This window comes from Vicia villosa, linkage group LG6 (assembly GCF_029867415.1).
Source record: "Vicia villosa cultivar HV-30 ecotype Madison, WI linkage group LG6, Vvil1.0, whole genome shotgun sequence".
Classification (NCBI taxonomy): Eukaryota; Viridiplantae; Streptophyta; class Magnoliopsida; order Fabales; family Fabaceae; genus Vicia; species Vicia villosa.
Window position 1 is genome coordinate 102,962,838 of NC_081185.1, and position 26,231 is coordinate 102,989,068.

The following is a 26,231-nucleotide window of genomic DNA, read 5'->3' on the forward strand; positions in this document are numbered from 1 at the left end:
GGAACGAGAAACAAATTAAATCCTAAAAACTTCGTCCAAGTGGCCAATGGGATTGGGCGAATCCTAATGGACGAATAAACCTTTCTAGTTTTTTTTGTGATTTTTATAGTTAAAATTAATTATATTAATTAACTCGAATAATCGAGTAATCAAAATAATCGGGAAAATATAATTCCAAACCCTAGTCCTAATGTATTATCCTAACCCTATTTTAATTATATTTATTCTAATTAACTAAATTAAACTAAATAATATTAATTAGTATTAACCTAAATATTCAAATAATAAGATAAAAAATTGTATGAAAAACCTGGGGTAATAATCTTGTGCATTGCACCTTTGATGCTCCATGGTGCGCCTTCAGTTTTGTGTGCATTAGATCCATCCCCAGAATCATCCAAGGGCTAGTGGTTAAGGGTGTATCGTGAGCTTGGTGATGATGCGTGCGCTGGATTCATAAATTGATCATTAGAAAACAAGCCTGAGAAAATAAATAAACAAAATGGCATGACCTGGGAATCGAACCCAGGTCTTCTGGATTATAAACAATGCGCCAATTCCACTTCTGCTGTCTTTCCACGCTGAATAAAAGTTAAGCATAACGTCAAATATATGAAATTACAATTAATATGTTAATCAAACCCAATTTCCACGCGTGGGTCCATCTTGCTTCGTTATCAGCCAATCATGAGTGGCGAGAGAACTTGATCATTTTGACTGCCCAATCATGTGACCACACGTGCGGCCAAAAGTCCAGAGATGCAGACCATCCAATGCAAGCGGCCCACGCGTCCTCGCCGGTTAACAAGAACTCAGCGTCGCCGGCACCATCGTCTTCTCCGACGATCCATCAATGTCGAATCCGCATAACCGCGTGATAAACGAAAACGAAACGGCCAGTTCTCCTTAAAATCTTCCCCTGATTACGAATTTGGTGTCCCTTTTTCCTGAATCGACCAGAAAACGGAGATATGAAGAACAAGGGTCTTGGTGCCCTAACAATGGTGCTCATCAATTCAAAGCCCAAATCTTACATGTGTTACGTCAGACTTGTCACAATTAAGCTCATGAACACAAATATATACACCTTATCAATTTATAATACTTGAATCGACGATATCAAAATTGTAATACCTCAACTCCGGCGAAGCTCCATTAGGGACGTTCTGGGTGTCTTTGTTCCTGCCTGAGGATTGAGTTCGACTCCTGGTGATCTTAGGCGTATGAATGGGCACATGGTCTTCGTCCAAACCTGCTGCAAAACCTTTCCTCTTATGCCCTAGTTTTTTTGAAACTTTGTAACACCAAAACCTTAGTCTCCCCCTTTTTATTTTTCGTCCCTCTTCTTCTCCTCAATTATTTAGAATATATATCACCTCTATTAGGGTTTTCTTTTGGAAAATAATCAAGTAATTATTCACATGAAAATTAGAAAAAAGATTTTGTATAAAATCTTTCTATTTTGGACATTGTGTTATTCTATGCATGTTTTCCATTTAATCTTGACCATTGGATTGAATTTGGATTGAGTAAATATTTGGAACATGAATCATACAAATTTATCTCATAAATTGTGATTTTATTTTGATTTAAGTTGATTTTAAATGAATAAAATCAAATATAAATAAAATAAAAATCTTAAATAATATTCATATGATTAGTGGGCCTTTCTTGAGCTTGGGATCACGTGGAGAATTGAAATTTATAGGCCCATTAGTCAAAATAATCAAACTTGCTCACTTTGCATCTCATGCATTTCCTCGAAATCGCCTAACTTGTACAACTTGTATCTTGCTTAATTTTTGACATATGAAAGTATTCTTGAACTCTTTAGAAATCTCAAAGAGTCCTCTAAACACTCTCTTTTGTTTCATATCCATTGAAGTTTCCATGTTCAAGTTATGGGCTTTGACCTAAAAGGTGTTTTTCGTTGACTTTTCGGAGGACCTATAATCTTTTGCACCATATCTCTCAAATGAAGCATTTCTAGCCTTGGCTTGTGAGAGACAAAGTTGTAGAGAATCAAATTTCCTTCAGAATAGGCTTTGAGTGAGGAATTTCTGATAAAGTATGAGAGAGTTATGCCCACTCAAAGTTGAGTTGACTTTTCCTATAAAAAACCCTAATTTGAACTTTTGACATTTGTTCATTTCTGAGTTTTTATTGATGAATCATGATCAACCTTTGATCAAATGATGGATATAACCTCACATACTTGATGTTGACCCAAAATCTTGAAGTTTGACTGTATCTTGACTATGGTTGACTTTAAGGTCAGCATAGTCGATTATCGATCATCTGAGCCATTGAGTGTGCAATCCTTGGGATTAAAGCTTAATAATTGTCATGGAGATACATTGAGACATATGAGACATCTTGAGATCCATTTGAGGCCTTAGAAATTCAAAATCCTTTGATAAAGTGCAAACCCTAGCTTTGAGACCCTCGATTAGGAGAAAGTGACTTGAATGGTCCTTTGAACCTAGAGCCATTGAAGATGAATAGAGGAGGGCGAATTTTGGGGTATGACAGCGTGTGTGTGTGTGTGTGTGTGTGTGTGTGCGCGCGTGTGTGCATGTGTGTGTGTGTGTGTGTGTTTTCTTCAAATTAAGTCTTTTTCTTTTTTATTGGTTTGTTTTACCCTACTCATCAAATAAATGATGAAGGAGCGAAAAAACTTATTTGATCAAAGATAAATTATAATTTCCTTTGTTTTACCGCCAAAAAAATGTAGGGACTTTGGAAAAAGATATATGCAGTTTCTCCAAGTATCAAGCCAGAGGGTACGAACACATGAGGCGAAAAAAATTCTTTTATTAAAATGTTTAGATCATTGTCATCAACATGTATCTATAGAATTAAGAATTAGAATGCTTATCAAACTCTTAAATCTATGGATAGAAAACCTTCATGAATTTTAGAAAAATCAAGAGAGAAGGAAATCATAGAAGTCAATGTAATCAAAAAACTAAACTGGAAGATCATCGCACATATCATACCATGTTCCAGTCAATCAAGAAGTCCTCATGTTCAAAGAATAACTAAAGGAGAAGAAGTTCTTCAAGTCAGTTGAAAAAGGATAAATGATGGTAACCCTGGGGAAAATATAAAGAATCGTCTTCCAACAAAGAAGATAATACATGCTCAAAGGCACCCTAGAAAAAGGATAAGAAATGGAAAGAAAAAATAAGAATGACATATCTACTTGTTTTTGCAGATAATGAAGTCTAGAACTCTATAAAAAAGATCATATAAAGACAAAAGATGAAGTATACTCTTGTAGTATACATTTTAAGACTTTGATCCTGGAGGGTGAACGATAATGACATATGATCAAAGCAACATAATTTTAGAATTTCATAATTTATGATCTGTGATGATCAATAAAGTAAATAACTCTGTGATGGACTTATTTATCTATTTGTTTACCAACTCTCTCATACGCTAGGGTATGGATAAGGATACACTATTAAAGTGTTTTTTCCTAAGAGAAATTTATCAAGAATTTTTCTTGATACAAGTAAAATTATCTTAAGGTTGAAATAATTAGTTAATCTGATTAACCCCTTAAATAATTATTTTTAACTCTTGCATATTTTAAATATATCTCTTTTAATAATTTAAATTATCTCTAACTGAAATTCTGGTGTTTATATCTCAGATGTCTTAAGAGATGTCAAGACAATGATCTCTAAATAACACACAATGACAAGGTATACAATAAAATAGTGCAGAAACTTATAAAAACACAAGTAAATGTTCACCCAATTTGGTATATAACAATACATACTATGGGTGCTACCAAGCCAGGGATAAGCCATTATGATGGTACCAGTTTGAAGTAATATGCAAATAACCTCTGGTTCACAGGTAAACAACCTCTGATTTACTGCCTTCTCGCCTAATCACTACTCGTGCTATACTTCTACCTAAGACTCACCCAGGTATGAGACCCTTCTCAATCCCCCTCAATCACAACTGTGATAATCAATTACAAAACTTTAGAAGACACATTTACTCAATGCTTATAAGCTTATGAATGAACACAAAACTTACAACTAAATAAAAACGTCCAACTCTTCTATCAAGATGATATTAGAGAGGCTCATAATACACAAGACTGCACAAACCCTAACACAAACTACACTGTAAGTTCCACACAAAAAAACTAGGTTTGTTTCTTGCTATTTAAAACAATCTTCTGGACTAGATTTGGGCTTCAAAATACAGCAGTGCACTCTAAAAAATACTCCAAAATCTTCTCCATGAAGATTTGACTCCAATCATTAGTTTCATAAATATTCTTCATATTTAGAAACTAATCATATATCTTGAAAACAGAGACAATATCTTATACCTAAATCAAGCGTCACATAGGATTGCACAGTATTCCAAAATATTCTTCACCTGTAACTAAAACCAGACTTTAACAAATCCAGTTGTACTTAATCAGTCACGATGTCGGATCATCATGCATAGGACATTTTCCTTGACATGTATCTTCAGTTGAAATGGATATAGCATCTTGCTCAACATGTTCCCATAAGTTAGTTTTACCAAACAAAATGTCAACCATAAAATATAAAATTAACACTAAGCATTAAAAATAAGTTTGATCAAGTGCTTTCAAGGTTATTGGTGTTAAAAACATGAATTAGAAGTGTCAAAGAAGAAACAAGGCCTAACAAATAATTCAAAGCACAAAGTAAGCCCAAATGAAACAAATTAATCAATTACCCTAATCGATTAGAAGATTCAAAACAGCAAAAATTAGAACGTTGAATAACTTCCTAATGGATAGTTGAAGGAGTTAATGTTATGACGGATAGTTGTAACGGAAAAATATCAAAAATTATTGTTACTAATCGATTGGCCAATTGATTAAATGAAGGCTATATAAAGAGGTAAGTTCTCATTCTTATTGACTAATCATTTATCACTTCTTGCTTGCATGAAATCAACTGTTTATGTTCATAACTCATCACCATTATAAAAAATGGCCCCAAATAGAACTTGTTCTTCCTAACCATCACCCTCATACACCTCTAAGGATTTTTCAAGCCCATATCAAGAAACCAACTTCAACCTATACTACTCCGATAGAGAACTCTTCACCAATTAATACTTAGATGAAGAACTCTCCAAGGATTGTTCTTTCATGGAAGCATTCAACTTTGCAGTGTTGAAAAACTTTGTCCTAGGAAAACCAAAAGAAAGGTATCCTGATCTTGTTAGAAAATTCTATGCAAACCTCTCTTCTACTAATGGGATCATCCAATGTGAAGTTAAGAAGCATCACATTATCCTCTCTCTTCAGGATTTTGCAAACATTTGCAACCTAGCCTAGTTAGATGAAGTATATGATCAAAATTATGAAGGTAATGAACTTGATCTTGATGCTCTTTCTCACTCTTTCCTCACCAATTCTACATTTTTCGACCCTTCTCCATTCATTTTAGGAGTCATTCAACCAAACATTAGGTCAGTTCACTACACCACAGGCCGGATCTTATTTCCATGAAAAGGAAACTGTAGCGTTGTTTCAATACCACACATACGTGTTGTCTGGTTCCTTCACAATCAAATTCTCAAAAGTTGGGCAGATGTAGTTCTTGCTCATATGCTAGAGAGAAAAATAAAAACAACATCTTGCCATATGCTGAACTCATCACCAAAATCCTCCAACACACCGGCTATCCCTTTCGAGAGAAAAAACCTATCTTTGAGAACATAAAAATAAAACAAGTTGTAATAAACCAAATGGGCTTCACAATTCAACAAGGAGAATTTGTGGTCTAGAAACCAAGAGGAAGAGAAATAAATAACATTCATCCACCTAGCTCCAACACCAAAATCCCTTAAGAGAAAAGAAAATTGAATGAAAAGATTGATTTGCTCATTGAGAAAAATGGCTAGAAAAAATCTCATGTCACCCACCATTAACCTCTAACGAAGATGATAAGATGAATTAAATTTTTTTTATTCTTCCATTTCCTTCTTTTTGTTTCTTGAATTTCCTTTCCTTCTTGTAATGTTTTTCCTTCAAATAATATAAGTGTATTTTTGTTATGTTAATTATAGTAATTTTATTTGTCTATTATTTCTACTTCACAAATATTAATAGTGACTATATTTAAAACAAAAAATAAATATGCAATCTTGTTTTTGCTTAATACGCTCATTAGGCACCCCTTTAGACATCTTGAAAAATATCATGTGTCACACCTAAAATTCATCACAAAAAACCTTGTGTTAACAAATAAAGAATCAAAACCTTTCAAGTATGACACTTTCTATGTCATGATTGAAACATTCTTATAAAGATGAAAAGCTTATACATGTCTTAGGGAACTTACTTTATTAACATATGTCTCATCTAAGAATAATATTTCCATGGCCATGATTCATACCATGAATAAGAATTAGGAAATTTTACTTAAGATTAATTTGTAGCTTCACACTAAGTATGATATTCTCCTCATCATGATATGATCAAAGAATCTTTGTTTTAACCTAGAACAAATATCTTGATGTCATGCTTAAGTATGTTTTTTTTATGATATCTTTTGCTATGACATCTTTTTTAAATCCTTGCCTAGACAAATTTTAGGAAAACTTACCTTGAACATCTATTAGCAAACACATACTTCTTGTTATGACATAACTCAAATATTTGATATACATGGTTTTCTACTTGTCTGTGCATAAATTTTTCAACATTTATCATTATTTTGCATGCAAAGTAATATGATAGCCTATTACATGATCTATATTAATTATGCCATGATATTGATGCTATGTATAAAATCGTCTCGTACCATGACATGCTTGAATATATATCTTAGGGAACCTTGTTTTTACCCATTTTAGATAAAATATAATATTTCTCTTGAGTATGACATATTCTAAACCATGATATTTATGCTTCATATTTCTTCCTGCCTATATGCATGTCATGTTGTTAAAACTAATATTTTAGCGATTGCATGTCATGTCCAAAAATAAATACTTTAGAAAAACTTGTTTTACATATAGGAATTATGTTGTGATACTCTTTGTAGTATATACATGTTTTGTGATATTATTCCATGATATTTTCTAAGATATACTTGCTAAATGTTTTCTATCCACTATGACATGGTTGCTACATTAGCCTTGAAAAATGATTTCATACACTTGATAAGTTGTTATGCCATAATTAAACATCATTTTCTCATCAAGAATGATTTCTTCTATGCTTCCTCATATGATATGATCTTTTTCATGCATAAATATATCTCATCACTACCTGTTCATGATATTTCTAAAGCATGTCATATGATCTATCTTTGTTGTGATGTTTGATGCTACTACATTGATTTGCCATGATATTTTATGCTATTGATGAATAGAACATATTTTCATCTTTTACCCGTCTTTTTGATTTCGACAAAGAGGATGAAGTATACTCTCAGAGGGAGGGTATACACTCTATCTAACTTAGGGGAAGTGTTATAACTCCAAAATATATTGATTTGTTTCTTTTACCACCTCCCTTGAGAGACGTGTTGTCATCATTAAAAAGAGGGAGAGTGTAGAACCTTGTTTTGCAAGTAATAGATTTTTGTTTTGATGATGACAACTATGAAGAACTGTAAAAGATCATACAAGAAAGATAACATCAACATAATAACAACTGTGAAAAACATAATAAGATATACAACAGGAAGAAAAGCACTTTTATGAACTGGAAAAGTTGTTTTTACGTTTTGGTAACATATTACGCAAACGCGTTAACCGGTTACAGCTGTGTTGAATTTGTTGTTGGTTCAGTGGTAACAGGTTTAATAGAATGTGTTAAGTGGTTACGCGCTTGAATTTTTAAATTTTTCTAGTTGATTAAGATTGTATTTTAGGTTCCAATTGTTGTGTAATACTTGTATAAATGTATTAGATGCATCCTCATGTCAATTAATGATAGCTTTTATTCTCACCCTCAATTACTCTCTCAGTCTAATTCTCTCTTCTCTACAAACTGCATTGTTCATAATTAAATGATTGCATGTTCTAACAGTGCAAAGGAATGTGTCAATTTGCTTCCATTTAGTACAACGAATAGTGGCAATATTCTTGAATTGCTTGTTCAAGTGATCTCTTCTCATTCTTGTCGTGAGGGCAACGACCCATATATTGTAGGTTATTGTTCCGGGAAATTTATACATGCCACGAATCAAATTATACATGTCAGCCTCCAAGGATATGCTTTTACCATGGCTTTGGCTAATATGCATAAGGATTTACTTATGCACCATGCATAAGCCTACATAAGTCATTGGATCATGTTATTAATCCAGTATTGAGTATTGAGTGGTGAGTATTGAGTAATAACAATTGATGTCTAGAATTTGATCCAATAGTCCATAATAATCTATGTATGGTGCATAGATTTTTATCTATGCACGGTAACTGCACCCCTTTTACCATTATACCCTTTACTAAAGTCATTAATTTTCAAAAAATATGCATTTCTACCGAAAATTTTGAAAACATACTGGACTTTTAGAAATTTTCATGAGTTTTTACCGGAAATTTCGAAAAAAATACCAAAATTTTTGAAAAACTATCGAATTTTTTGAAATTTTCGATATTTTTTTTGCAAAAAATAAATTTTTTTTTGCCAAAAATACCAAAATATTTGAAAATTTGACCGAAAAATTCATTTTTCACCCCGACTAACTTGTTCAATTGTAATTTTGAAATAACAAAATATGGGAGGGTGCCATGTCTAATTTGAGGGGTGCCATATTAATTCCTCCCGTCCCATCCCAGGGATAAGCAAAACCTTGGATACCAAGTCAAAGTTAAAGTGATCACTAAATGGAATATGGAGGTTTAAAATGTGCAAACGGTGACACCAGGTGGCGGGAAGGGCACTGACAATCGCAACATAGAATCTTGTCAGTAAAAGCGGAAAAATCAATTCTACTCACGCACGCAAGATTCACACTTCAGATTGTGTTTTTTTTTTTTTTTTGAGTAAACAAGTTGAATTAAAAGGAGAACTAGGGGTTCTCAACACCTGTTTACATCAAGAAAGGGGAAACAAAGCCCCACCAAAAAAAACCGAGATAAATTACAAACCAATTAGAGCTACGAAAGAAATAACAAAGGGTCTTTGTTAAATTCGTAAAAACTACAAATGGAATGTGTAATCTCTCCTATAAACAACCACTTCCAAACCAATACCTTGATGCTCCAAATTGTATAATCCACATTCCACACTTCATTCCTAAAACAAACCCCATTCCTAAAAAGCCAAAGGGTCCATAAAATGGCTAACCAAACTACTACTACTTTACCTTCTTTAACTTTCTTTTTTTTTTACAAAAGGAGAACCAATCCATAAAGCCAAGAAAACAATCTTCCTCCACACCGTTAAACGGTTTTCCAATCCACATAGCAATCGCAATCCAAACCGCCTTGACCGAAGAACAAGAGAAGAAGGAATGATTCCGACTTTCCGGGTCTACTCCACAAAAAACACACTTTGAGTTATCTACCGACAAAGAAATACCCCTTTGTAAGAGTAAATCCCTAGTAGGAAGTCTATTAACAAGGATTCTCCACTCAAACGCCTTAATTTTGAAGGGAACCTCCACTTTCCACACCAAACATAACAAGGACTCAGAGTTGTGTTAGTGCATGGAGAAGAAGACGGTGTTATCTTTAAACTCAATAGGACTTTTCTTGAATTATTTAAGCAAGAGTTTATATGAAACAAAGGAAGCATTATTCTTGTCTGATTGCATTTGAATACATACAATGGAGGTAAACAAGAAAAAAGAAAGAAATGGGAGTTTCACATTATTAAGGGCAGCTACAAAATAACATTCATTTTGACATATTTACATTGACCTTTCAGAAGCTAAATCAAGCAGCGTTCGGAAGAACTGATGAGGATACAATGATGGTTGTTCTGCAAGTGCCTGAGATACGAATAGAACGATTTGGAGGTTGAAAAATACACACTTAAAATGATAATGAAAGATACAACCCACAAAAATAAAAATGATTTATGAAAGAAAAGTGATAACAGCATTACAAGAATTTACCTGATGAACCAAAACAGTTGAAGGTGTCATTCCAGGCACAGTATTTACTTCAATGATCAAAACCTGCAAATTTGAAAGGTGTCGATGAGTAAGATGATGACAGCTCATTTCTACCTCACCATTCCAGATAATCAAAAGCGAAGAGCATAAGTTAGGCGAATCAAAGTAAAAAATGTGACATCTGCTTCAACAAACCTCTCCGCTGTCAACATTGACAAATGCATCGATGCGTGAAAATCCTTCTAATTGTAGAGTGTTTGCAATCAGTTCAATATGATGTTTACATCTTTGCAAAGCTTTCTCACTACATAGAGAAGAGCATGAAAGAAAAAATATCGTGTTAAGAGTTACTTGATGAAACCTGTAAGGAATGTAGTAAGAGTAGGCGAACACAACATCATTGAATCGTGGAGAAACAATAATCTATCACAAGAGGTCTATACCCTTGTCAATATTAAATTCCAATTCCACTAAGAATGGAGTGATAAACCTCAAAAAACAAGACACAAAAGCTATGAGCCAGAATTTATTTTACTAATGGGATGTAGAATCTTCATAACTTACCTCATAATTGACAAGGGAGGTGGAGTCAGATTGATGCCGGTTCCACCTGCGAAGAAATGTACTAAGGATTGAGAAAAACCAGTAATGACAAAGTCCGTGTTATTTCTAATTACCCTTATTCTAAATAAAAACATTATAACTGTTGATACCGACCTTGGAACTTTTCCTCTAATGACAAAATATCACCACTTTCCTTGACAGTTACACTAGGACTTAGTGAGTGCATTGATCCACGTTTTCCTATGACGCCAACTGTTATTTCCACCCATCTACTCTGCCCTTTCCACATGAAGCCATGACCAATCTCATTCTTGGATGACACAATTATTTCATCTGTCTCTATGAAAGGTTCAAAGATCAAGTGTTCTGGAGGAGGGTTTGGCATCTCAATCATACCATGTGCCTATGAACATCAACCAAAAGAAAGAGGTAGGATGCCATTGAATAAAAAATTTCAAGTTAGGAACTGAAATCAATATCTCAATAAATTGAAAATCCTATGTAATCTATCAATGAAAATTATGGAAAAACATTAACCTTATCTATCAACAACTGACATAATGATGACTGCATGAAGTTATTAAAAGCTTCTATACCTTTGATAAGCTATTTGGAGGAATCCTTAGTAGACACTCCTCCAGAGCTTTGACATATATTACAAGGTCATTGGAACAACTGCATATAAATAGAATGAGCAATAAAAGTAATAGTTAGAAACATATTTAACATGTGCATATTGTGTACATAATAACTAGCTAGGAATTACGAATATAGTTATAGCTAGAAATTTTCAAATCTACCATAATCTTGCAACTCCAGTTGAGCATCCATCTTTTGCTGGCTTAATACATAATGTTTCACATTGTAGCTTCTCGGTGAGTTCATGCCATATATCATTTATGGGCTTATCAGAAAGATCTTCTCTTTGCCAGACTTCTTTATTTATGGTAAGAACTCCCGAACTTGCAAGCTTTCATTAACAAGATATTAGAATACCGAGTCCGAGAAAATGTTGCATTGAAAAAAAAATCAGATAATGGAAGAGGAGAGTTTATCTTTCATCAGAAAAATATTTGATTAAAGGGAAACATACATGCTTTACGGCAACAGAAGTTGCAACTTTGTCCATACAAGTTTGTGATGCCAATGCACCAGGACCTTCAACAGAAGATAAAAGTGGGGAAATAGACAATTACAATTTCAAAAATAAATAAAATTTGAACCTGAGTAGTAGATACCATTATAACTACTGGTCTCTCATAGTAAGGGTACAATATAAACAAACCTGTGTAGGGGACTCCTTCAGCTTCCAACAAAGATTGAAGTGTCCCATCTTCTCCAATGCCTCCATGTACTAAAGGCAACTTAAAAAATATTTAATCATGCATTAAAAAAGAAATTGAAGTTTTAAAATTAATCATTAGAGAGAACCCGTGCTTTTATACCAGCAATAAAAACTGTTCCGTTGGCTTCCTTGACTAGCTTTATCCACTGCCTTAAAGAAAATTTCTTTGGAAGTTCGTCAGCAATATCAAATCCTGTAAACCAGTTATGGTCCTTCAAACCCTCTGTGAGATCATTCATTACTTTCTTCCGTAGATCAGATGTTATTGCAGCCCGATTTGGCTCAATTGCTTCTGTGCATGCTTCAAGTACTTCCTCAGTAGTATGTCGTAGCACAAGAGAATATCTGTATAAAAATGAACATTGAATTATTTCAAGAGTGGTTTTTGATTTCTAGCAAACCTCCTCGCAAAAAAAAAAAATCGTTTTCTTTGTAGTGTAAACACCTGTTTTCTCCATGTTGAAATTTAGTTTAATTCAGTTACCAAGAGTGGGGTGAAAAAGATTGAACTTGACCACATGTTATTGAGAGTTTGATATCATTCCAATGAAAAACTTCCTAAAGCTTTATCTATTGGGTAGAATGATTTTATATATCTCTAACAATCTGTTCCTGTAAGTATATTCAGAAACCAAGGACAAATCCTGGTGTAGAGAAAACGGTCAATACTTACGGTAAAGACCAAACTGTTCTATTCCATACATCGTCAGCCTTCGTTCCCGTAGTGCCACTAGATGCAGAATCGCTTGTTGAGGAAAGCAAACATGGAGTTACCTCAAGCTGTAAGAACAATTATTTTAGACTCTAGGGTATTATGTGCATTGCACATTAATTAGAAATGAGTGTTTTCAAGTAGAAAATTCCATAAGTTTAAAGAATGAAACAATACTCATGTCTTAGTCATGAGAATTTTTTTATCAACGGCATATGAAGATTCAGATTTACGAAAAACAATTATAGTTTGGTCACATCACATGATATGATGATTCTGAAGACAAGAAAACATGAATCGGTTCAAGCAAAATAAGTGCGAAAATTTTCAAATTAATGCTTAAACATATATATCCCTTAAAAAATTGTAAAAATAAGAGATTTAAAGTTGAAGGCTTTTCTGATTGTGGACACTTACATCACTGAAGCCTAGCAAATTAAGCCAAACATTTGTACCACTCATAAGAGATACTTGCCGTTCTGATGTGTCGCCTCCAAAAATGACAAAAACTTTTTTATCTCCTTCACGGTGAGGAAATGGCTTATTAATCTCTGAAGATTTTGATCTTCTTGGAGTTTGACCTGTTATGCTACTGGCTGATGCAAGATTTGAAAACCGCAAGCAAGCATGGTGAACAATGCTCCTAAGGATGTTTGTATGAGAAAAACCAACCTTAACAATATAGAGAGCATTTTGTGGCAGTCAAAAACATGAATTATCCATACATCAATACAGAAAACAAAATTCATATATTTTTCTGTTTAGAAGGGTGTGAATGGTCAATGCCACATTCGAACATGCTCGAAATATACCAGTAAAAATGACATAAAACAAAACAGACAATCACCTGGAAACGGAGAGGGGAAATTTAAAATAGGCCAAAGACCAATTGCAGCCACCCATATGTACGACAGAGAAATACCTTATGACGATTTAGGAAAGTATGACATGTATTACAAGAAATGAGAAGCAGACCCATCAAGAAGTACCTTAGAAGCTTGCTGAAACAGAAAACTTGTTTGTTCCATACCGCTGATCTGAAATATGCAACAAATATATTTTCAGCAATAGTGAACAACCAACATTAGTAGTAAACCACTATCTGTATTCTCCCCCAAGAGAGAAAATCATCTCACCATGTTGATGTCGGTGAATATTATGGTACCTGATTCAGACCTTCCAAACTCACTTTCTGAGGATGATAGCTTACAACCTGAATCAGGCAAAAACCATCCATCAATTCGTGCAAAATCTTGCAGGCCAAGCCGTTGAAATAACACAGATGCTCCTTTGCGAATATTCTCAATTACATCCAAAGGAAATCGAGGTGGAGTGTGATAAGCAACCTGTGGAGAATATATGCTTCACCGAATTAGAAAGAAACTTGCTAGTAGTGTACGAAACCAAATGCAACTTATAATGAGATTGAAAAAGAAAAAAAGTTACTTCCTGCATAAATTATAAGATCAGCAAGCGTGTCATGTGTAACACATTTACACTACTACTGACCTGTTGGGTTGGAAGGTACTTCCTACGGTAATTAAATATTGCATCATTCTCTTTCAAGTCATTTGCACCAAGGAATTGCAGCTCCACCTGTTCATCTAAATAGTGTTATTACTTTATGAAATATTCAGTAGGCGATCAATAATATTTACAATGTCCATGTATAATTTATAAACTGCTTTTTCACGCCGACATTGGGAACTACAGAACTTCCATTCAGTTATAAATACAACTACTTTCAATTATTATCACTGAATTTTGTGTTACAAGTCATGACCAATTTACAGCCTTGAACAACAGCCCAAAGATATCATCATTATCATTAGCGAGTTTCATTCAGTCAAAAATAGATTGACTATAACAATCCAAACCAATATTTGGTGATTTGTATACGAAACATACCTCCGTAGGAAGTAGTGCAACAGGACAACTATCTGAACTAGATCCTACGTCAAGGACGATGGCTGTAAACTCCTTTCCTCCTTCAAGAAAAATTTCTACTAGCACTTTATCATCAATTCCCTATCACATTTAAAATCAATGAAAATACCAAAAGTTAACATATGTAACGATAGAGAAGTATGATTCTAGTCAATATATATTCCTAGATTTTCTTTATATCTTTCTATTTGATTTGTCTGCATATTCATCAACAGAATTACACAAGTGTCTGCTCCTATTTAAGTGGCAAATTAATTGAAAATACCTCAGACATAATTTCATTGGCTTTCACAAGAGAATCAGTCACACCGTATGCAACTGTAACACCGATGCTTGAGCCTCCTCTTGTTGGTTTTACCTAAGAAGTCAAATTTTAAACTGCTTCACAATTAGTTAAGAATTAATCACTTATTACAGAACCAAATCAAGTGTCTTACCACAACTTTCCCCACATCAGGGTCCAGCTGGTGTTTCTTAAACCACTCTGATAGTTCAGATCTGTTTGTTTCATATCCCTATTTGACATCATAATGTTAGAATTTATGAAATCTTGTAGTATGTAAAAAAATATCGATGAATGATGTAAAAAGATAGAAAATACATTCACAAACACTTAATTATGGAAGTAATCTAACACAGATACATATAGATGAACATTAAGTTTGCAGCATCCAATTATTAGATAGTATATAAAAGCAATAGAAGATACACATTGATTTAATATGTAATAAGTCATCACTACAAGGAGAAACAATGACATTGTCATTACCTCAACTAAGAAACTAGGCACAGTTACAAATCCATGCTTCCTGAGTTCCGACGATGCTTTATACTGGAATAATTTTAAGATAATTAGTGCTAAAGGTATAATCAAACTAGAAAGTAACATAAGCTTGATAAGATAAAAGTAATGTAAAATAAATTGAAGGTATCTCATTTTAGAAGTTTCGTAGTGTTTCCCAATTATGATAAAGAGAACAAAATTCATGTACAAGAAACAAGATAACAAAATACAGGTTCCCTTCACCTTGTCAAATGCTTGGCGGCACTCACTTGATCCTGTGCCAACAAAAGGAACATTATACTTTTCCAGCAATTCCTAAAAATATATATCACAGAGAAATATTATTCATAAATACACAAACTATTTGTTGCCTAGAAAAGATCCCTACAAACATACAAACAGAGATATTCCACCTGAATGCCACCATCTTCACCAAATCGACCATGTATGACTGGAAAAACTATGTCGACGGCTGCAGCGAGATGCTCTGCCAAATCAGCCAAAGTCGGGAAACTCTGGGCAAGGCTGCAAATTTAACAAGTGGCCATCTTGACTTTTACAAGTTCATATGTAAATCATTTCAGACTACATTTTTTTAGTATATATTCCTCAGTATATTTTCATGATATCTTTTGAAGGAAAAATTGCAAGAAAGGAATTATTTGAAAAACTAATTTCATTAGGGGAGAGTTTGATTGAATGATGAGTGACTATTCATTAATAGATAGACCTTTGAAAATATCTAACAACTTAAAGAGGTAGTTATTCATAAACTGGAAATATTTTTATTAAGACTTCTTTATTGTGATTTTCTCTTATATGAAAGGGTTTACCATTTACTAACCTTTCAAGTTTAAAATCAAAATCAGCAGGGGTGTTGGAATATACCTGTAAAAAAAAGGAAACAAGAAGAATGAGTTGGATTAGAGAAACAACTTTTCCATTTTAATTTAGTTTGTAATTTTCCCTTTTCCCTTGTAATTTAGTTGGATTATTCATTACAAGACACCTCTGAAAAATGTGTATATGTCAGGGTCCATGATCGAAACTGACACACTGACACTTGTGATTACATTTAACTTTTTCATTTTTTTCAAATTATTACCACTCATGTATCAGTGTCGGTGTCGAGTTTTCCGTGTATGTGCTTTATAGCTTTGTACTAACCCGAGCAGAAGAAATTGCATGTGCATTAAGATTGCAATCGATATAATAGCAACTCACTTGTAAATCATCTCCCTGTCAAGTAAACAAGATCAAAACAGAGATTAAATTCGCAATTTGATTGAATTTTCAATTTGGTACATAATCAGTTAACCTTTTTTTCTTTTTGTAATACTTGTTAATTTTAAAAAATATATCTACAATTTTCATATGCTGTAAATTTCTTTTCTACACTAGTCAACATATTTTCAAACACAAAAAATTCAAAGTAAATTTAGAAACAAATTAAAAAAAGAACAGAATTAACAAGAAGAAAAAAATCAATAAATGAAAAAAGAAATTGCTTGCACCTGCAAGTGATCAAGAACTGATCGAGCAGAATTGAGAGAAATCCCGCGTTCAGCAGAAGGACCGCCGCAAATCAAACCAACTTTCAGAATCCTTCCTTCGTCTCTTCGCTTCTCAACAACTCCATCGCCAACAACCACTACTTCTCCAGTAGAGGCACGTGCAACGGTACTGGAACGAATAGCACGGCACGTGCTGAGACTGTGTGTCAATTCCAAGCGCTTCACACGAGCAGCACCGAGGTGTAGGATGCTGTTGAGACGGAGGAGGGTGGAGATGGAGGAAGTGCCGGCGATTGATGACGTGGCCATGAATGATAAGTTGACAAGTGTAGTGAGTTTTTTAGTTGAGTGTGAGATGGAGCATGGTCATAAAGATGAATGATGGTGCGTGCGGTACTACTTATATGTAACGTTGCTAATCATGATTGATAATGATGTGTATAATAAAAATGGAATTTGGGTAACCTCCATCTCAAATTCTAAGACACGAATTAAAATAAATATAATTTTACTTTATTGAAAATTTAAATATAATTGTATCCTTCAATCTACTATCTATTCATTAATAATAGATTGACCAAATTGTCTAAATTACTCTTTCACCAAAATTTATTTGCACTAATAAAAGGTCATTTTTGTAACTAGCAAATTAAGTATTCACTCTTTCAACTTTATTGAATGGATGCCCCAAGTGTTAGCTTTTCACACTTTCTTACTTTCATTTTAATTTTTTTCTCTATTTATTTATTTATTATCTCACGGGTCACTATCAACATAATGTCTATTTTATTTTAATCAATCATTGTCTTTATTTGAGAGATAATATCTTTATTTTTATTTTTTTCTCCATCTCACGATTTTTTATCATTATTTAATACAATTAAATTTCCATGATTATTGTTTATTTTACATTTGTTTTTAAATATATTTTATATCGCATCAAATTATTTTTTTATTTCACGGGTCATTATCAACATAATAGTTATTTTATTTTAATCAACAATTACTATTAATTGAGAGATAATTTTTATTTTTAAATGCCTATTTTATTTTAAACAATAATGACTTTTATTTAAAAACTAAAGTATTTATTTTCAAATTTCAAAACGATTCCTATGGATATTAGGTTTTCCAAGAATTGGGAGTATAACAGAGCAATCAATAAAACTCTAACTCTATTCAAATAAAACAATTCCTTTTAATTATGCATATTGCTTATAATTCCTTTTATTTATATTATTCATATCATTACAAAAATACTACACCAGGAAAAAATCACCCGTGCGGAAGCACGGGTCTCTGACTAGTAATTACATTAAAAAAACAAAATAAAAAGAAGAAAGAAAAATAAATAGTAGAGGATACCTTGAGGGTAACTTATAATTTGACACAAAAAATTTTGAAAAAATAACTTATAATTTGAGACAACAAAAACTATCTCTAACTTTGTCAGAAACGCGGTTATAATGATGACACATTCCATTGATATACTAATATAATACACCTCGGTACTGCCGCAACACCTCGGTGCTTGACCATTATTACTTTATAAATGCAATAGCTAAGATTCAAAGGCATATCCCCTAAATGCTTTTTTCCTCAATTGTCAGCTCAGCTGAGGGAACATGGAACATGTAGTATTTTTTAAATATAATAAAACGGAGCACGTCTATGGTTTACACCTGGGGTGTTCGTTAGCTCAGTTGAAGTTTTGTCATAAAATATATTACTTTTATATATATATATATATATATATATATATATAGGGAGGACTCAAGTGAGAACACTTGGTTAATATGAGAAATGAGAACAATGAATCACGACCATTAAATTTTTATTTTGTTGATTTTAATGAATTGGATTGATTTCTCTTTCTATGTTAATTTAAAATAAATATTAAGGATCATAGAGAGAGAAACCAATCCAGTTCATTAAAATCAACAAAATAAAAATTTAATGGTCATGATTCATTGTTCTCATTTCTCATAATAACCAAGTGTTCTCACTTGATATATATATATATATATATATATATATATATATATATATATATATATATATATATATATATATATATATATATATATATATATATATATATATATATATATATATATATATATATATATATATATATATATATATATATATATATATATATATATATATATATATATATATATATATATATATATATATATATATATATATATATATATGGTCTACCAAAGGCTCAAAGTGCTAAGTCTCAAACTGATGTCAATTCACTACAATTGACCCAAAGTATAAAAGAAATATCACGAGATATTTAAGATACACTTTCTGATCTCCACTTTTCACTATACTCATCTTGAATTCTAAACTAATTGGGCGTTGGAGTGATGTGATAACTATGCAGGTCTACCCATGTAGTGTCGTATCGGAGATAATCACCATTGGTACAGGATTCCTCCTCACCAACATATACATAATTTTGATTCTATAATAGAAAAAGTGGCGCCATTTGTGGGAATTGACTCCTAATTCCCGCAAAATTTCCACTAACGGATTGTCATATATCCAAATTTGAATCCATGCTAGAATTGTCGAGAAATAAATACAGTTACCTCCAATATGATATCGAAGATTCTCTATCAACCTTCTAATTTTGCACCGCCTCAATTGTCCATCACCGACAAGATTTGTACCATAAGAACTTCCGGCGTAGACCTCCTTATGGAGTACCTCCTCCCTATGGTGAATAATCTCCAACGATAATCGAAGATCGTATAACACCAGGATTCCTAGATTGTTACGAGAAAAATGGAATCTCGAACGCAGAGCTACCGACAATTGTAGTTGTTACCGTCGTGAATCACAGTACACGTTAGTGCAATACAGATTGATAGGTATTCCTATTTTATTCTAACACATTTGATCATTGCCCTAAGATCCACATAATCGTCCAATCCAACGATGATCCATCATTAGAACACCTCTTCCATATGGAAAATCAACATTGAGTCAAGAAATAAAGATCGAAGTGCACGAGTACATTCGAAAGACGAGGAAATATGAAGAATGTTGAGTACGGAACTAATGATGGCTTTAACAGTTTCCACTTTTAGTGAAAACGCATATGAGATACCTCTTAGGTGAAGGATTCTCTATGATAACTTTTGATTCGTCACAGTCAAGCAATCAAGTGAAGTTTCATATTAACTTTCATCCAAACAAAGAATAATAGACTGAAGTAGTAAATCTTCCTTCCAACATGAACTTAAAGTGGTTAGTCCCCAAGATAAATCGAGATTTTATACGGACTTATCTCAAACCAATGCAGAGTTTTAAACTAGTTATCCTTTGAACTGAATTGGGGTTTTAAATAGGCTGACCACGAAAAAATGGGATTTTAATCAACGCTAATCTCGAACCAAATTGGGGTTTTACAAATATTTACCACAAACTAAAAGTGAGCTTTTAGACAGGTTGAACTCACAAACTGAACCATAGACTTAATACTAAATTCCCATTTATACATGCACTTGCTTGAATCTTATTAGAGATGAGGTTTGAGATACCTTCAAGTAGAATATCATCATACAAGGATAGAGATTGTCAAACAATCATAGTTCATCGGCTTGATTCAAAGGAAAATCTTTGAATAAAACTTGTGCATCTTTAATATCTTGACATATTTGCTTGGCTTTATGTTTTAGGTTGAATCTTCATAAGTTACATGAAGTTGTCATCAGTGAAACTAGTTTTTCATCATCAAAAGCAAACCATGATAGTCATCTTTAGCTTTGATCACTTCTTGATTGACCAGCAAAACATGATACCATATTCTCCTCTTTTAGATGATGATAACGCATTTCTCATGGAAGTTGTAAAAGAAACAAATAGATGTATATTTCGAGTGGTTAAACTTGCCCTCGATTAAGTAGAGAGTATATTCTGCTCTCCCTTATAGTATATTCCCCCCCTTTGTCATAATAAAAAAGACGGGTAAAATATTCATTGCGGGAAATTAAATATGCACACATACATTTAGAAAAAGGAAAAACTATCATACTTCATTGAATCAAATTATATTGAATTGAAGTATATAAAGCATGAAATTTCACAAAACGAAATGAAGTGGAAAAAAAGAAGAAAACACACTTAGAAACTAAGACACATAAGTGAGACTATTCTTCATCATCAAAATCATCATCTATGGACAAATTTGAAGATAGTTGCCTCAGGTCTTAGACGAAGTGGTGAGTTAGAAAATTGATTTTGTCATTTGTCTTATTCAGCTTCTTGATTATGATCTTGAGTAGGTCTTTAGCTTATGGTAGTTGAGTGATATCATAGTCAAAAAATTCGTATCTACAGGAGCTTATTGATCTTCTATCTTTCTCTTCTTTTCTTTGGAGGTTTTTTTAATCACATTTCCATCAATAATCCCATACCTCGTTATTGCTAGAGATGCTTCTCCTATATTTGTTATATCTTCTAGAAATGTTTTATTCCTAAAGTTGAACTCAGGGTGTTCTAGGATTTTTGTGATCAAGTTACCATATATTAGGCACATTCCTTTTCTCTTGCTCCCCACCATCTATTGGATTAATTCATTTTCCCAGTTTGTCCTAATTATGTTTCCAATCAACCATACAGATTCAACATCAAATTTGGTTATGAGACCGAAATTACTTTTTGTTTGAAAAAGTATGTGATTGGTCACATAATGGATCAAACGACTATCGAGGAAAATGTACCCTAAAATGAAAGGATTTAGAATCAAAGATTATGAGTTTTTCAGCAACAAGGATGTAATAACCTTGAAGTTGAAGTTGTCAACTAGTTCTCTTGGCTTGAAGATCAAAGCTTCATGGGGAAAATCCAAGTTGTTTACAAAATATTCCAATGATAGAGATATTATATGTCTTCTTACTTCAGAGTAAACTATTCCATCAGTGAAATAGAGATTTGAAAAAACATCTTAACAAAAGATGGATACACCTTTCTTCAGGGGTTGTAGAGGAAGGTGGACATGTTTAACTCTTCAAAGATCTTAAAGAATTCACATTCTTTAAAAAAATTTGAATCCAAGTTGTGGATTCTAAAGACTGATCTATTGGAGAAGTCTTAGATGAATCTTCCTTCTTGTTGTTGAGAGGGGAAATCATTGATGAGAGGAATGGAGGAAAATTTTAGCCTCCTAGGAGCCATGATGATGATGGTGATGGATAATTTTGAAGAATAATCTCACTTACAACTAGATAGAAAGTAAAATATGAAATGCAAAAGAATAAGAAGGGGTTACCTATTTATAACAAAGCCTCTGACGAATTTGAGCGTGTAAATCTTGCACAAAATTAATGGATATTGTCCATAATAAAAATCAAAACCAAATCTTTCCAAAGTTGGCATCCCAATCGATTTGGTTATGGCTCCAATCGAGTGGGTGATCAAATCTCCAGAGATATTGAGCAATTTCCATCAATGTGTGAATGTCACATTAAAGGAGAAGAGATAAATTTTGAGAAGAAATCTAGAGACGTCAAAGAGTGTCCCTCTGGAAGATCGAAATCATTGCATCAATAACACATAAGCCATTACACCTCACTTGTCAAATATATGGGGACTTTCAAACATAATGGGAGGCCCGCATATAAATTCACGGCTCTTAACACCCGCCAGAATATCATCAAGATTGAAGTAATTTACACACATGACATTATGATTCCTCCAGCTCTAAAGTCAGAGACGATGGGATCAAAACTCAGTAGGTTATGCAAATACCATAAGGTGAAGGATCATCAAACAAATGATTGGTACCATCTTAAGAGAGATATTGATATGTTTATCCAAGAGGGCCACCTGGAAAAAATGTGAGAGGAAGCTCTTAACAAATAAGAAGTGCTTCCAAGACTCGTGGGTGGGACCAACCTAAAAGCCCCAGGTCCAAAAAATACAAGGAGTTAGAGAAAATAAAGGGGGCAGCCCAATCCGCCACACTCTAAATACTATAGTATGTTGGTTTTCAGGGTGGAATTTAACTCCTCTCGTAGCTAATAAGCTCGTCAAGTCAAGATGGTAGAAAAATTTCCCACTAAGCTAGGGCAGTCTCAAAGGATGGTCTAACTCCCATTATCATCATCTTCCATAAAAACGCCATAGGAATCCTCCACCGTTAGAATGACCCTATGGTTATAAAAATGCAATAAGATGACTAGGAGATCAAGAGATTATTGAGAAATACGGGAAGTTCAGTTTAAGTCCTATATTGGGATGCCTTTGATGGACTAAATCTAGATCCAGATGATCTTCATCCTTAAAGATGTTCTTTAGTTAGTTTATGTAGAGAATAAGTTTAGGTGAAAGGCTATATCACTTCAATGGTGTTCATACTGAAGGAGGATGCCAAAATGATAAAGTTAGGTATCTCGTAGTAGATCTCCCATCTTCGTAAAAAATAATCATTAGGATGCATGCTTTCAACCTCGTAGGAGTCGCCCTGTCAATACTCTACTTAAGTATGAATTGTCCATTATCAAATGGGTGTATTATTGTGATCTAATGTGATCAAGAAATCACCCAAAGATTCTACCCAATCACTTTTAGGGTCAAAATGGTGACCATAGGAGTTGTGATGCACCACAACCAAGCATCCATGAGGTAAAATTTGTAGATTTGGACCCAAAATAGATCTTGGAAAGGAGAGGCATAGACTTGCAGAAGATCTGAATAAGGTATGAATTGATCCCCCAAAATTCAACACAATTGAACTAGCCATTTCCTTGAAAGAAGCAGAGGAGGGGGGGTCTGGTCCCCGTACTCAAGAAGAACATTGATCTATTTTTCTGGAATACCTCTCATGTGTCAGGAATTGATCCCAGAGTTGTATGTCAACATCTCACTGTCAATCCACAGTGAAGCTCATGGTACAAAGAAAGTGTAATAGCCGTTATACCAAATTAATTGAATTCTTGTTTATAATAAATAAATAAAAACTGAGAGTTACTTCTAACATTATTTATGAGGCTAGAGAGATCACTCATATTCACACATTCACAATAAAATAAAGAGTTTCTAAGTGATACAACTTCATTGTGGTCCTGAGAAAGATTAAAGAGGGCCACCTTATGCTTAGGAAAGTTGCGGGACCTACTCGGATTGGGAATATGATTGAGGAATTGGATGGGTTGATCATCCTTAAAACCTGGAGCACAATGAATGTAAGATATTATTACAGTTGATCGTTCTATATTTCTTTTAATTTAATAAAGCGATGCCATTTATCTCGCCAATGTATGAATCATCAAGACTCATTTTTTAATGAATAACGAAGGTACAATGTCACTCTTCTCCCCTGTAAGCCTCAATAGGTCGTTTTCTTCTTTGAGGCCTCATCTTTGTTTTCCTCCCAATATGTTAACATATCTCATTCTTTGAAAAAGGACTTCAAAGAGTTTTAGGCCTCAATAGTCGTCTTTCGCTAGGTGTTCATCTTAGTTTTAAGGCCAACAACTAATCTGTTTGAATGAGCGTAAAAGTCAAACATCACACACTCCAACAATAACCCCATCAGCATATGAACCTCTAATAAGTTTAATATCTATTTAGACCCCAAATAAGTCGCCATTTTGTGATTGTTGGGAAAGTTAACAAGGAAATCAAAAGGTGTCTGCACGAAACTCCTAGCGTCGAAGTCCTCGTCCCACATAGACACTACATTTCTTCATGAAGGGACCAATGATGATGTCCCATTTTTGGACATCCTATTCAGATCAACATTTTCTAGAGCCTCCAAGTCAATAAGGTGTTATGGTTGTGCATCCTTGAGATGGAAACGTGAGTGAGAGCTTGCATGTTCATCCAAAGCAAACTTTATGGTCTTCAAAGGGCGAGTGGAGACAATAGCTCTCCCATCACGTGTCTTCCTTTTCCTTTGTCTAACAAACTGCCAGGATGGCTAATGGGGAATTGGGTATCATTACACCATTTTCACATCGATCTTCCTTTTTCTTGGCGTGAATGACGTTTTTATGCTCAATGGTTATTGATGCCATCCGTCCAGTAAACAAAAAGGAAAGTATTGGCCAAAAGCAACATCTAAAATATTAGCGCCCGAAATAGATATTAAACTTACACAAATAATCGCCAATTTCCTTATCAGTATCATCACCTTAATCGTATTCTACCATCTCCCTATAACTCGTGATGCAAAATTCATCCAAGATATCAAGGACCCTCTTATTGTCTTAGTAAGAAAGTCATATTTAAAACCATTTATCACCATAAAATTCCCAATATAGTAAAACAGAAATCGACCTTCGTCAGTCTCCTCGCACATCATCATGATTGCTAGGAACTTTATATGATATTGGATATTGTATTACATTTAAGTCCAATAAAATTATCCTTTTAATTTAAAATTGTAAAAAAATTTATAAAAATGTTCAAGTTGAATAACAGATAAAACAAACACAATCAATGAAAAAATAGAAGTTCTTTTTCAATTATCAAATTGAATAAAAATATAAAGATAATAAAATATGAAATTAAAAATTGTATTGTAAATAAACATTATTTATGATTTTAAATGTGACTTTTCAATATGTTAAAATTGAATAATATTATAAATATGTCATTGATAAATTTTTTGTTACTTCTTCTAAATATTTTCTCTTTTCTATTTTGATAGTTAAAATCGAAAGCCTCAAATATTTTTTTAATTTTCATAATTTATAAATAAAAATTAAATTTTAAAATTATTTTTATAAAATTATATAAACAAACAAGTTTTATTAATTATAAATTTTAAAAACTTAAAAACAGTTTTATAAAAATAAATTAGATACATTCTTAAATTTTTAATTTGAATCCTTAACACTTAAATGAATATTTTTCAAAACAAAAATAAGTTTACATAAAATATACATAATAAACTTTTGTCTTGAATGACATTACATATTATGTTACATAGTAAACATATGTTTCACCAACGCTTTTAATTTTTTTATCACTCATTAATCTTTGTTGATTTTCTAAAAATGAAAAATAACAGACACAGCCAAAAAAAATTAAAGAAAAATATCAATTTCCTATTAAAGTTTACATATCGATGTCGTGATGCAAACAAAGAAGAAGACAAGGAGAAGAGGGCTTGCAAAATGTTTATACTTTATAGCCACATTGTTGAGAAGTTTTTTTTTTCAATTTCTGGACGGCAGAACAAGACCACATCATAACAAATTCATTTAGTTACAATACAAACAAACAATGTTCTAACATATGATTGCGT

General features: G+C 33.1%; 1 protein-coding gene across 2 annotated transcripts; it reads right to left on the minus strand.

Moving 5' to 3' along the window:
• Positions 1–9,699: 9,699 nt before the first annotated feature.
• LOC131609444 (uncharacterized) lies at positions 9,700–17,336 on the minus strand. Of its 2 annotated transcripts, XM_058881135.1 has the most exons (24): positions 16,958–17,336; positions 16,611–16,682; positions 16,288–16,331; positions 15,857–15,968; positions 15,687–15,758; positions 15,429–15,491; positions 15,097–15,174; positions 14,925–15,017; positions 14,621–14,740; positions 14,222–14,308; positions 13,849–14,058; positions 13,702–13,749; positions 13,130–13,384; positions 12,674–12,780; positions 12,101–12,345; positions 11,941–12,009; positions 11,749–11,813; positions 11,456–11,625; positions 11,252–11,330; positions 10,809–11,058; positions 10,656–10,701; positions 10,287–10,395; positions 10,092–10,154; positions 9,700–9,965 (listed from the first exon to the last, which is right to left on the minus strand). In XM_058881135.1, exons 1-24 carry the CDS (start codon positions 17,264–17,266, stop codon positions 9,885–9,887), a joined length of 2,847 nt encoding a protein of 948 aa, XP_058737118.1. In that variant the 5' UTR covers positions 17,267–17,336; the 3' UTR covers positions 9,700–9,884. The 2 variants fall into 2 exon arrangements, with proteins under 2 accessions (XP_058737118.1, XP_058737119.1); XM_058881136.1 differs by lacking the exon at positions 16,288–16,331 and having other exon boundaries at positions 16,958–17,096.
• Positions 17,337–26,231: the final 8,895 nt, after the last annotated feature.

What these genes read in the sequence shown, in the direction of transcription:
- LOC131609444 (XM_058881135.1), bottom strand. Translation starts at nt 17,266, where the DNA reads ATGGCCACGTCATCAATCGCCGGCACTTCCTCCATCTCCACCCTCCTC. An exon ending in TGAAGGAGTCCCCTACACAG is followed by an intron (nt 11,814 to 11,940) that starts GTTTGTTTATAT and finishes CTTCTGTTGAAG; the next exon opens with GTCCTGGTGCATTGGCATCA. An exon ending in ATTAGAGGAAAAGTTCCAAG is followed by an intron (nt 10,702 to 10,808) that starts GTCGGTATCAAC and finishes ATTTCTTCGCAG; the next exon opens with GTGGAACCGGCATCAATCTG.